We start from the raw sequence: 13,686 nt of genomic DNA on the forward strand, positions 1-13,686 counted from the left end.
TTAAACCTCTATTTGCCACTAAGAAGAAAAAATAAGTCTACAGTCCCCTATCTCCACAAAATTGTTAGTTGCCTTCAGATATAATACTTGGGGAGGGATGAGGGGAGTTTAGGAGAGAAATACCAGTGCAAAAGATAAAACTGAGCTACACTTAATCAGTTAAGGGTTTTTGGCTAGGGCCTATATAATAGAGCAAAATTAAATCAGAATATCCTAGGAGTTAGGCATTTTTGTTCCTAATTTCTAATCTTGCTCTAAAAGGATGCAGCTTTTTGCTGCCCATGAAAGGGAAATGTTATACTTCCTTTAGATTAAGCACTTTAAATTTTCATACATTGTGCCAATGGCAACATTTTTAAATTCTTGAAGGATGAAGCACCCTCTTCCAAGTCTTATTTTGATTCCCTAGTAGTCAATGGTGCATTGTTATTAGTACTGTAGCCATCTGTTATAAACCTAAAACTGTGCTGCTTCTATCATCTATTGTGATTATTATAGTTATTATTATATTTGGGGCCAGTGATAGTGCCGGATTGAAATAGAGTGGCCGGTGATCTGATTTTTTTTATGCATATGTTCTAAAAAATCTAATGAGAAAATTGTTTCTGCTATCACCATCTTCTTTAATCTTATTTTCATAGCACATTATTATGCATAAATGCCAGCCACAGTTAGTTTATTGCCTTGATAAGTACAGCAGGCTTAATTAAAATAAAGCTGTAAATAAATGCAACCAATGATAACACAATTGTAATGTATTTCCATAGCTTATTTATATGATAAAAGCAATTAACAAAAGACCTAGCCAGCCCCTTTAACCTCTTAAATGCATTATTATAGAGTTCGGGCACAAACAGGCATCTGAGAATGTATAAAAGCTTTTATATATTATCCCAAGGAAAAATTTGTGCCTCTTCCTACTACCCCTTGAGAGAGAGGGAGATTAAAAAATTTGCTACTGTAACCATTCGTTATTAAAATATTTATTTTAATACATATACTCCACCATTATCCACATCAACCCCTTGGGTTATTTTTCTTCAGACTTAATTATCCATAAGCTTTTTTAAAGTTTTCGGAATAATGCTACTAAGCACAGACCAATGCATACACAATCATGAAGTGAATGCTTGGTCTGCCCTTCGTGGCATCTGGACAATCACAATTCATTCATATGTTGAATCTCATAATTTGTACCTATTTTTTCCCATAGTTTAACCTCCTACTTATCTGGAGGTTATATGTACATTTCTAAGTTAAGCAAATTAAATCTGATTCTTATGATTTGGTTCCATGGCTTATATGATATGTTAACTTTTCTTTTGTTTAGGTTATGTGTAATTAGTTGGATCTTCCTCCCATTCCCCTCATTTTTTTTTCCCTTTATTTCCAAACACCTTCTTTTAAAGGTAAAAGCAAAACTGTAGTCATGGAAAAGCGAATCCACCAGTAGGGGGCGCACCAGCTACATCCCTGAAACCAGACGCGCTGAAAAGCCAGCCTGTGGCTGCCGTGTTGTCTTCTGAGCCTCTAACCTTTTCTCCTTCCTCATGTCCATGTCTGTTTTTAGCTTAATAAACAGAAGACATTATTTTGTTTTGAAGAGTGCCATATATTTATCCGTTTCGAGGAGGGCAGTCTCACTCTTCCCGGGTTCCCGAGAACTAAAACAAACCATAACTTGGAGAAAAAGAAGAAACTGATGGGGGAGGGGCGGCTGACTGGAAATAATAATTTATAAAGAAAAGGATTCTTTTTCTCAACTTTTCTGGCTTTCCAGTGAGCATACTTATTTTGAGTTGGACAGGAACAGAAAAGCCTGGGAGGGCAGGGATTGGAGAAGTTGGAGGGGGGTGGTGATGGTTATGGGAAGAAGGTTAGTAAGGAACAAAACAATGCAAAGTTTTGTAAAGATAATAAATGGAACGTGGCCGACAGATACTATTCAGTACATTTTCTTAGGGTGAGTAAGGGTAGATAGATCAGGGGAGGAGGGGGCGGAGAGAGTGTTACAGAAGAAAGAAAATAAGTAACCCTGATGGTTTAAGCCCTTTATAAAAAAGAAATGGCATCAGGTTTTTTTTTTTCCCCCCACCCCCCACCCCCACCCTTTGTAGTCAAGTGCATTTTAGCCACAAAGATCCCAACAAGAGAGTGGAAGGAAACTTAGACGGGGCTTTGTTTGACTCCGTGTAGCGACAACAAGAGAAACAAAACTACCTATTTGTAACGGACGTGCTGCCATTGCTCTCCGCATTGAGCGCCTACCTATTGAAATCTTTACGTCAGGACAATGGGAGAGCGGCTAAAATTACCCTCTTGGGTCCTGGGCGGGCAGGATTCCTGAGCCCCTACCCCCGCCTCCATCCCATCCTCCTCCAGCCTCGGCCTTGCTGGGCTCCCCCCAGGACCCGTCCTGGCCGTCTTCTTCCTGCCTGCACCGCCTGCACCTGTGCCTGGGGAGCACCACACCCGCCTCCCAGGCCTGGCGCCCCCTCCGAGCGCTGCCCCAGACCCGGGCGGCGCGGGCAGAGCGGCCACCACAGTACAAGTCACAAGGGGAATGGCAGGGCTGGTTCTGCTCGAGTCCTGGGAACTCTGCGTGGGAGGGAGTTTGTGAGTGCGGCCCAAATGCCACCTCCATACTGTGCCGTGGGATGCCAGGAAGTTGACGTTACGCTGCTCCGTAGCCTGCGCTTCTGAGCTGCTTCTGTGGATCTTTTTCTTCCCCCAGCCTCCTTTTGAAACCGGCCCAACTGAAATCCTGCTTTGGGGGAGGCGCAGGGGGAGAATGGGGAGAGAGGACGAGAGTGGCGGCATCCTCTCTCCATCGACTGAATGGAGAAAGATGGTGGGCGACGTGGCTGGGGGTAAGGGGACAAGCTATGGTGTCCCGGCCCGAGCTGAGCTGGGCAGGGAAGAGCCGGCTCGCCGCAGCTTCCCCAGGCCCGGCCTCCCCTTAAGTGTAGAGTCGGCCGCATAGTCCAAGCAGGATTTACGCTTAAAACAGAGCAAACTGCGTGGCAGCAAGGAGGGTTTTGAGGACAGAGCTTTCGCTCCTAACTTCTTGTTGGGACTGTGTGAGAAAGGGGTGAGCCAGTGCAGGCACCTGTGGAGGAAGAGGGGCGAGGGGAAGAGCGACGTTAAGGAGAAGCACCGGAGAGGCTGGAGTTGGGGAGAAGCGTGCGGAGGAGCGAGAGAACAATGACACACCAACTCCTGCACCGTCTGCTTCCTGAAATACTAGTAGGACAGTCGCCCTGAACCACCCACTCTGCCCTGCCCCACCCCACCACCTTAGCGGCTTCTCGCGCCCCTTCCTCAACTCAGCGGCCCGCACCAAAAAGTAAATCAATACTAAGTTTGAAGAAGAAAAAAAATCGTAGTCTTAGTGCTGTTTACCCACTTCCTTCGAAAAGGCGTGTGGTGTGACCTGTTGCTGCGAGAGGGGATACAAAGGTTTCTCAGTGGCTGGCAGGCTGGCTGTGGGAGCCGCCTCCCCCTCCCTCCTTCCTTCCCCCTCCTCCCCCTGCCTCCCCCGCGCGGCCTGCGGCGCGGCAGGCCCCGCCCCCTTTCATGCAAAACCCGGCGGCGAGGCTGGGCTCGAGTGGAGGAGCCGCTGCGCGCTGATTGGTCGCTGGAAACCCATTTATTCCCTGACAGCCCCCATCACATGGATGGTTGTCTATTAACTTGTTCAAAAAAGTATCAGGAGTTGTCAAGGCAGAGAAGAGAGTGTTTGCAAAAGGGGGAAAGTAGTTTGCTGCCTCTTTAAGACTGGGACTGAGAGAAAGAAGAGGAGAGAGAAAGAAAGGGAGAGAAGTTTGAGCCCCAGGCTTAAGCCTTTCCAAAAAATAATAATAACAATCATCGGCGGCGGCAGGATCGGCCAGAAGAGGAGGGAAGCGCTTTTTTTGATCCTGATTCCAGTTTGCTTCTCTCTCTCCTTTCTTCCCCCAAATTATTCTTCGCCTGATTTTTCTCGCGGAGCCCTGCGCTCCCGACACCCCCGCCCGCCTCCCCTCCTCCTCTCCCCCCGCCCGCGGGCCCCCCAAAGTCCCGGCCGGGCCGAGGGTCGGCGGCCGCCGGCGGGCCGGGCCCGCGTACAGCGCCCGCATGTACAACATGATGGAGACGGAGCTGAAGCCGCCGGGCCCGCAGCAAACTTCGGGGGGCGGCGGCGGCGGCGGCGGCGGCGGCAACTCCACCGCGGCGGCGGCGGGCGGCAACCAGAAGAACAGCCCGGACCGCGTCAAGCGGCCCATGAACGCCTTCATGGTGTGGTCCCGCGGGCAGCGGCGCAAGATGGCCCAGGAGAACCCCAAGATGCACAACTCGGAGATCAGCAAGCGCCTGGGCGCCGAGTGGAAACTTTTGTCGGAGACGGAGAAGCGGCCCTTCATCGACGAGGCCAAGCGGCTGCGAGCGCTGCACATGAAGGAGCACCCGGATTATAAATACCGGCCCCGGCGGAAAACCAAGACGCTCATGAAGAAGGATAAGTACACGCTGCCCGGCGGGCTGCTGGCCCCGGGCGGCAACAGCATGGCGAGCGGGGTCGGGGTGGGCGCCGGCCTCGGCGCGGGCGTGAACCAGCGCATGGACAGCTACGCGCACATGAACGGCTGGAGCAACGGCAGCTACAGCATGATGCAGGACCAGCTGGGCTACCCGCAGCACCCGGGCCTCAACGCACACGGCGCCGCGCAGATGCAGCCCATGCACCGCTACGACGTGAGCGCACTGCAGTACAACTCCATGACCAGCTCGCAGACCTACATGAACGGCTCGCCCACCTACAGCATGTCCTACTCGCAGCAGGGCACCCCTGGCATGGCGCTTGGCTCCATGGGCTCGGTGGTCAAGTCCGAGGCCAGCTCCAGCCCCCCCGTGGTTACCTCTTCCTCCCACTCCAGGGCGCCCTGCCAGGCCGGGGACCTCCGGGACATGATCAGCATGTACCTCCCCGGCGCCGAGGTGCCGGAGCCCGCCGCCCCCAGCAGACTTCACATGTCCCAGCACTACCAGAGCGGCCCGGTGCCCGGCACGGCCATTAACGGCACACTGCCCCTCTCGCACATGTGAGGGCCGGACAGTGAACTAGGGGGGGGGGGGGGGAGAAATTTTCAAAGAAAAGCAAGGGAAATGGGAGGAGAGTAAGAAACAGCATGGAGAAAAACCCGGTACGCTCAAAAAAAAAAAAAAAAAAAAGTCATCACCCGCAGCAAATGACAGCTGCGAAAGAGAACACCAATCCCATCCACACTCAAGCAAAAACCGCGATGCCGACGAGAAAACTTTTATGAGAGATCCTGGACTTCTTTTTGGGGGACTATTTTTGTACAGAGAAAACCAGGGGGGTGGGGTGGGGAGGGCGAGGGAATGGACCTTGTATAGATCTGGAGGAAAGAAAACTACGCAAAACTTTTTAAAAGTTCTAGTGATACGGTAGGAGCTTTGCAGAAAGTTTGCAAAAGTCTTTACCAGTAATATTTAGAGCTAGTCTCCAAGCGACGAAAAAAATGTTTTAATATTTGCAAGCAACTTTTGTACAGTATTTATCGAGATAAACATGGCAATCAAAATGTCCATTGTTTATAAGCTGAGAATTTGCCAATATTTTTCAAGGAGAGGCTTCTTGCTGAATTTTGATTCTGCAGCTGAAATTTAGGACAGTTGCAAACGTGGAAAGAAGAAAATTACTCAGATTTGGACATTTTAATTGTTTAAAAAAATTGTACAAAAGGAAAAATTAGAGTACTGGCAAAACCATCTCCGTGGTCTTCTTTAAAGGGACAAAAGTTTTAGATTGTACTAAATTTTTTTTTAACTTACTGTTAAAAGCAAAAATGGCCATACAGGTTGACATCGTGGTAATTTATAATAGCTTTTGTTTCCCAACTTTCCATTTTGTTCAGATAAAAAAAAAAAACAACCCAACAACATAAATTACTGTGTTTGAAATATTTTCTTATGGTTTGTAATATTTCTGTAAATTTATTGTGATATTTTAAGGTTCCCCCCCCCCTTTATTTTCCGTAGTTGTATTTTAAAGATTCGGCTCTGTATTATTTGAATCAGTCTGCCGAGAATCCATGTATATATTTGAACTAATACCATCCTTATAACAGGTACATTTTCAACTTAAGTTTTTACTCCATTATGCACAGTTTGAGATAAATAAATTTTTGAAATATGGACACTGAAATTATGCTTGAGTCTTTCATTTATTTGGATAACACTGATATATACATAACTCCTCGGGGTATATACTGTGCTCAGCCAAGAAAGCAGAATACCTAAAACCTTGATATTTTAGTCCAATAGCATGTGCTAATGTTAATTGCAACAAATAAATGTCTGAATGATTAATTGAATAAGTACTCTCAAAAAATTGAAATGCTTATATCATTTCTAAAGAAGAAACTAGAGGCATATATTGTAAATCCACCCCCTCCTTTTCTAAGCAGCATGAATAAGCATGATGGGGACTTATACTTAAAACTGATTTATGCCACTTGTTGCCAGGAAGAAGGAGTCAATTCTGAAAATTTTCATGTAGCTCAGCAGATGGGGTATTGAGCCAAATCAGAACCAGGTTGGCTGGTTTTGTTTTCGTTTTCCTCAATGCACAATGGCCCTTTGGAAACCTGGTTATAGGGGAAAATGATGCTTCTTGTATCGGAATAATTGCAAACTAGACATGCAAAGTGCTCATCTGCTGGGTGGGTGTTTGGATTACTTCAGTCCTGCTATTGTTTGAGAGGAAACAAGTGGTTTGCTTTCTTTGTTCCTTGGCTTCATAAACTTTCTCTTCTACATTTTCCTGTTTAGGGGCGAGGGAAAGCAAAGAGCGCCTTACGAACCCCCCCCCCCCGACTTATCACGGCTATTTTTTATTATTATTATTTATTTTCTTTTTTCCTCTCTCTCCCTCCACGTATTCCATTTCTTAAATTGGCAGCGCGGGTCCAAGCCTGTAGTCCCAAATCGGATATCTCTGCAGCTGATAACGAGCAAAAGAGAAGCCAGGCAACAGCCATATTAAAGAAGAAAACAATCAACTCTGAGGTAGATATTTTACTTTGTCCGGTCTAATCACATTTGGAGATGATTATGCTTTTGATCTGTTAACCATGTTTTACTACAGTGGTAGAGAAGTAGGGGGAGGGGAAAGGGGTGGGGAAACAAGATTGGATTTGTTGTTTTCTTTTGCCCTAGGAAAGGTAAAGAAAGACTATAGTTGTCCTCAGTGGGAGCGGAAAAGTTGGGGAATCGCCATGGTCTTTGAATTAGCGATGTTTCTACATCACAACCGACCCGCGCTTTGGCGCAGCCGGAGAATCTGTAGGACCGACTCAGGGACTTTTCTTCCTTATTTACTGCTTACCTCGCTCAACTTCCCCGACCAAAGGGGACCAGGAACCACGAGTCAGGCATTTTTAAGAGCGTGGGTTGCTACCCACAATTTCAAGGGCTTGTTGTGTCAACTTGCTACAACTTTGGAGAAGTTGGAATCCGGCAGCGCCTTCCACCCTTGAGTAAAATACCGGCTGCAGCCACTAAGTTAGCTCAACCCGCTGGTTTGCACTTTCTCGTTTTCCAAGAAAGTATTTCTCTCTCGTGGTGTTGCTAATGTTAGTTCTGGGCTCAGCTGGAGATATCCTCATATTTTCTGTATTTTTATTTCATGTGGTTTGCTTTATTTTTGGTGTGTATTGGTTTTCAATTTCTTTTTTAAAAATTCATTTTAGGGTAAAGGACAATTATTATGCCAGTTCCCAATTCTAAGCGAGGCATTTCCCCCCCTAATTAATGCAGAGACTCTAAAAGAATTTCCCCCGGCCTGGCCAGCCATTGTAATGCATATACGGATTATTCACGTGGTAATGAGCACATTCGCCAGTTCTTGCTCACACATACGAATAAAAGAAACTTTGAATAAAGATCCAAATGATCTTGCTGGGGGGTGGGGAGGATATTCCCGGAATTTGAGCCAATCAACTATATGGAGCGTATATATTTGAAAAAAATAGAGCTATATTAGAAATATGTATAGGGCTTAGAGTAATTGCACTGCATTAGGCTCCCTTAAAAAACAAAACAAAACAAAAGAGCCCACAGGATCATACTAAAAAAAGCAACAACTCTTTGGCAAAATGCTCAAGTTCAAATATTTTGCAAGAGGGAAGAGAGCAATTTTAGGAAGTTGAACTAGTTTTGAGTGATTGTCACTGTCTGCCTAAAACAAGAGAACTCCCATTTTCCCTCCTATCCCTCCATATCTCCTACCTAAATGAAAGCCAAATGATTTTGCTCGCAAATATAAATTCTTTTGATAAACTGCATTTGAGGAAAATGTCATATATTTTATTGTTTATTTGATTGGGCTAAATGATTCCCCAAGATGTGCAGTTTCATGACTAGATTAATATTGAACATACAATATTTTAATTATAATATGATTTCCAAGAAGGGGGTAAACCCATAAACTTGCCCAGAGATGGTTATCTCTCAGTGCTGAAGTTAGTTGTTGAAATGTTCAGTTCCTTCCTTGGGATATTATTCTGTTCACAAAAACCATTCAATTTCCAGTCAAAGGAGTGAATTTAATGTTTTGTTAACCTTATACATGGAATGGAAATGTGTAGTAGGATGAGATTATAGTTTGTTCCCTCTGCAATTTTTTCTTTCCCCGCACCCCCGCCCCCTACTTTAAATAAAGAGCGTTAAAATATTTTGCTGAGCTGTAGTAGATTAGCAAGGTTTCTTGCCAATGCTGGGAAGCTGGTATTACAGACGGTCCCAGGGGAAAATGGCTCACATTAACCACTAAATGAATATTTGACAAGGGCTCATTCGGAGGTATTATTACTATAAACGTGTCCCTACTGGACTTTTCCAGGGTCAAAGAGCAACGCTTCAATTAATTATTTAGTCTGCTAGTAGATTTGGTTGTAATAGCTGTACTTATTTCTAGAACCGACACATTCTTACAGTAGGAAATCTCAGGAGAATCTTCTCCATCAGCCATGCCTTGGATTGAAATACACACAGAGCCCTGGCATTCTAAATCTGACTTTTTCATAAAACCTTTTCCTGGGCTGAGAGTTGGGGGGATAGTTTCTTTTTCTATTTCATTTACTGGCTTTGTTTTAAAAGAAAAAAAAAAAACATAAGAAGTTACCTTAGATTCTCCATCATGTCTGGAAAGGTCTTTTAGGGCCTTGCAGTTTGGGGAGAGAGGGGAGGGGATTTATTTATAACCTTTGCCTTTTCTAAGTGGAGATGTCACAGGATTTCAGAGACTCAGGCAGGTTCTGAATTTAGAAGGACACACATTTGCTGTTTGCCAATAAAATTCGGGTTTTAAAATGGAAGTCTCCATAGGCTGAGTACTCTGAGTTCTAGTAGTCTCAGAGTAAATTGGGGTACAAGATAGTCCCTCCTTCCCTCCCCACCTACTGGTTTGAACATTTCCAGGTGTAGTGGGGTGAGGGGGGGGACGGGCAAGTGTTCCATTTCTGCTCTGTCATAAGTTCCTCTGGGGCCCTGGGTAAAATGGTAAGGGAATGATTTTGAGAGTAAGATTCCTTGACAATAATATAAGGTGAATGAATAAGAGATAAGCTGCAAGGGGTGGGGGGACGGGATGCAGTAATTACAAACCCAATTCATTCAGCTTTTCAGAACTTTTGTTGTGGGAGCTCCATTGACGGGTTTTGAGCCGCCAGTTTTCTCACATTAAAAAGAACTGATCAGCGCCTCAGGGGGACAAGAAATACCGCTTAACTGCATAGTGATTGGGTCTTCATTTAGAACCCTTACAAGAAGAAATTTAAACAGTGCCTTTGTGTGCACAGGTTTACTTTTCAACTGCTAACAGTTTATAGCTAACTGCTTTGAGATTGAAGTTTGACTGTGGTTTGATCGCCTGCTTGTTGGCGCTGCTTATTTATTTATTTATTTATTGTAATGAAAAGAGCTTTTTATATCCTCCCCCCTTTATTTCTTGCTCTTGGAGAATTTTGCAAAACAGGTCCTCATATTTTGCTTTCTGGAAGGAGTTTCTTTCGCCTTGAGCCTTAGCAGAGACTTGAATTAACACTTCTCCAACACTTTGCACCTCCCCCCTCCCATTATTGCCTTAAAATAATTTGCATCTCACTCTATTATTATTATTATTTTTAATGCTGCCTTTTCTTGCTTTCAGAGCAAAAACTGCTTTGGACAGCTACAAGGGAGGTTGAGGATGAGGGTTGATTTATTTCTTTTCTTTGCGCCTTTTTTTTTTTTTTTTACTAGAGTTGGAAGATGGTTGGGTGGATTTCTTTAGGGACCTCGTCTATGAGGTGGATCCCTTAAAGACAAGAGAAGGGGAAGAAACACTTGAACTTTACTGTGAAAATGTGGATAAAATCCAAAGGGACACAGCCTCTGGAGTTCTAGAGTAAGCAGCTGTGGAAGGAGCTTTCCAAAGACAGAGAAATTGCCCAAACCAGAGAATTTGTTTGGTGGCTCTCATAGTTATTTTCTATTAAAAAACTTCTCTGAAAACCTGCTTCTGATATCACCCAGGGAGACTTGTAACTGCTGTTCCTTCTCACAGTGCTGTCCAGTTTTACAATTCTTGTTTTCAGTTTTTATGTTTTGCTTCTGTAGCCTTCAGGAAATAATGGTCTTGACTTTCTTATTCTAACTGTGAGATCCTCTGGGAGGATGGCTTGCTAAGACAAGGCTAAGATTTCCCATGGCAGAGAGCTCTCTTTCTGTATGCAGGTCTAGATGGATTTTATTTTATATTTTGGTGTGTAATGGTTCTATTTCCGATTCCCTGAGTGGTGTACTCAGTTTCTCTTCAAAAGCAAGTAGAACGTCCTCTCATTTCAGGATGCAAAGATATTTGCTGCTTCTGGGCTTTTGGACTTGAGATGCTTGCTCTACTTTGCAAAGAAGTGTCAGGTGATTTAAAAGCTTCAAGGAGTCGTTCGTTACATTACCCTCGTCTGCCTGCGTGCACAGAATGAAGTGTGCACTGTTAGGAAAGATTTCGGCGCTTTGAACTATCATTTGCCTTCCTCCCTTGGGTTTCGGTGCGGGGCGCGACGCAGGGCCGGGAGCGCGCGGGCCTCCCCCCCGCCTGCCCTGGGGAGCCCGCCGCAGCCCGCGCCGGAGCCGAGGCGCGGGCAGATGGAAGCGGAGGCGGGCAGGCGCCGGCCGCGGACCTGACGTCACCGTGGCCCTAGCCAAGGCCCCCATGGGGCTCCCTGGGAAGGTGCTGCGTAGGGCTCGAGTTTTCTCCGCCCGGACCCTGCCAAAACGGCCCGATTTCCTCTCTCAGCCCTGGACGGTCCCGTGTCGCGCCAGTCTGCAATGCCTCCCGAGGTGTTTCAGGCCCTTGCTTCTCCAGAGTTCTCTCCGTCCTGCACCCCAGCCCTAGCCCTCTCCATGTTGACCTCGTGACCCCAAAGATGGTTCTAGGCCCCAGACTTCCCCAGTCAGAGACTGTTCGACTCAAGTCTTGCTTTCCTCTGGCCTCTCACCCCAGGCCTTTACTTTTAAAAGGTTGTTTGTCCTTGTTTGGTGCCAAGGCTCAGCATTAGTAATCGAGCTCTCAGTACTTTCCGAAGCCAGGGGCAGTGGATCGGCATGGCTGTGGGGAAGCTATAGGAGCGTTTTGGGCTTCCCGGAATATTGGGCCCCTCTAGGATCAGAGTAGGTAGGAATGGATGGGGTGCATCCATCTTCCATTTGTAAAATAGGGATAATATTTCTTTACCTGGCAGAAGATGAGTACAAAGCCACTGACACAAAATAGGATTCATTGATAGCTATTACTTTTCTTACTGGCCAGCGGAATTAGGTGGTAGGGAAGGCAAGAGATTCCCATTTTGGACTCTAGAGATAATACAGAAATTCGGGTCCCCTTTCTGGCCTTAGGAGGTGAAATTAGCCTTGTTCAGACCACCCTGCTTCCTTTGCCAGTTCTCTTCCTGGCTTAGGGTTCGCCTAGGAAGTTATCAGGCAAACTTGCCATCCCCGGGCATCTTCTTAAAGGGAGGGAGACCGGCATTCTGGGCAGGAGCCGCCCCCACCCTCAGAAGGCAGAAAAATAATTACTGTATTAAAAGGAGCGGTGAATTCTTCCCAAGGGTTCTTATCGCTGGCGGCCAGGCCAGAAGCGGGACTGCGCCCCCACCCCCACCTCGTGACGTCAGGGTCTGCAGGGCCTCAGGGATGAAATGATTCGTTTGAGTGTTCAGAAAGGGCAATCCGTACACTGCAGGGCGAGGCCAGTGGAGCCGGTCACCGTTCCCACTACCCAGCCCCAGCTTTTGAGGCTCTGTCCCCCAGAGCATAAGCAAACACACGACTAGCCAATTTTAAAAGCACGTAGACAGTCACACACGCAATACCCATCACCACACCACCCGAGCTCGCAGGCAAACCCTTCTATGTGTGTGTGCCTGTGTAATTTGATTTGCTAGCTAGAGTTTGTTGTGAGGTCTGAATGAGTTGGGGTTTTTTGTCGTTTTGTTTTATTCTTCTTTATGCAGATCACACCAAAAGCCTTTACAGAGTACACTGTAGCTTTATTCTATTTGGCCCTACATAAGTTTCAGCAGTGGGTTAAGAATTGGACTTCCAAGAGTTTTCTGGTTCTATACGGAGCCATAGTTAGGACAGTTGCTTCTGGCTTGCCATTGCTATGCCATTTCCATTTTCTCTGTCCCCTGCCACTCCTAATGATTCGTGTAGCATTTTATAGTCATTTTAGAAGCGAGAAAGTACTGCTGAGAGAACTCCTTGGAAGAGTTATTTAAAATGTAGACAAGGGGGAAGACATTTGGTCTGCGGACTCTGTGAAATGGATAGAATTATTCGTTGGTTGAAAGCACCTCAGCATTTCCAGAAGACATACTTCCCAAGTTTTCTTTGCAAATCAACTTAATTCATTGAATGCCTGTCCAATGGGAGGGGTGCTGGAAACTAGACCTTGTTTTGATATTGGTCCAGGATCTAACAGACTAATGATTTGCTGAGAATTGGCCAATATTTCACATGCAGTCAATTCAGTATCAACTCACATCCAGGTCGATTTGACTATCACACTTAACAGTTCAAATCTGGGTTATTGCATAACATTACAGTTTAATCAGTCTGAAATACTAAGTGGCAAGCCTGTCTTCTCCTGCTCAAAGTCTTTTTCCCTTTCTTTGTTTCCCCCTTCTTCCCACCTCCAGGGAAAATATCTTAAAATCAAGTTTTCCTTGTGAGAGTTTGTTTACCCCAACTTCTGTTAAACTAGACGAACACTCTCTCATCAGCTTTCTAAACACTCTCTCATCAGCTTTGTGAAATGGTGCAAAAACATCTTGGAATCTAAGATGGCAAAATAAACCTGAGCATATGGGGGGAAGACTTCATTGTTAGGAAATAGATTTAAATGTTTAGCTCACACTTCAGCCTTGATGCCTCTCTTACCACCCTCTCCTGCTTCTCTCACTGCCTGCCCCTGGCTCTTGGGTACCCCACCTCTATTAGCAAGCTGCTTCACCGGCATAAATTATGAATGCATTTCAAGCCGGCCCTTTTGATAAGATAAATCAGGGCTTTTCTCTTTTGCATGTTTCTGCTTCCATTCCTATTGAAACTTCCTGCGCCATGCTGCAGTGTCTTTCTACA

General features: G+C 45.7%; 1 protein-coding gene across 1 annotated transcript; it reads left to right on the top strand.

Annotated features, from left to right (window-relative positions):
• Positions 1-3,719: 3,719 nt before the first annotated feature.
• SOX2 (SRY-box transcription factor 2) lies at positions 3,720-5,205 on the top strand. Its single transcript, XM_034989985.1, has one exon. It carries the CDS (start codon positions 4,117-4,119, stop codon positions 5,083-5,085), a length of 969 nt encoding a protein of 322 aa, XP_034845876.1. The 5' UTR covers positions 3,720-4,116; the 3' UTR covers positions 5,086-5,205.
• Positions 5,206-13,686: the final 8,481 nt, after the last annotated feature.

Source organism: Mirounga leonina, unplaced genomic scaffold, assembly GCF_011800145.1.
Source record: "Mirounga leonina isolate KUSES-001 unplaced genomic scaffold, KU_Mleo_1.0 Mir_115, whole genome shotgun sequence".
NCBI lineage: Eukaryota > Metazoa > Chordata > Mammalia > Carnivora > Phocidae > Mirounga > Mirounga leonina.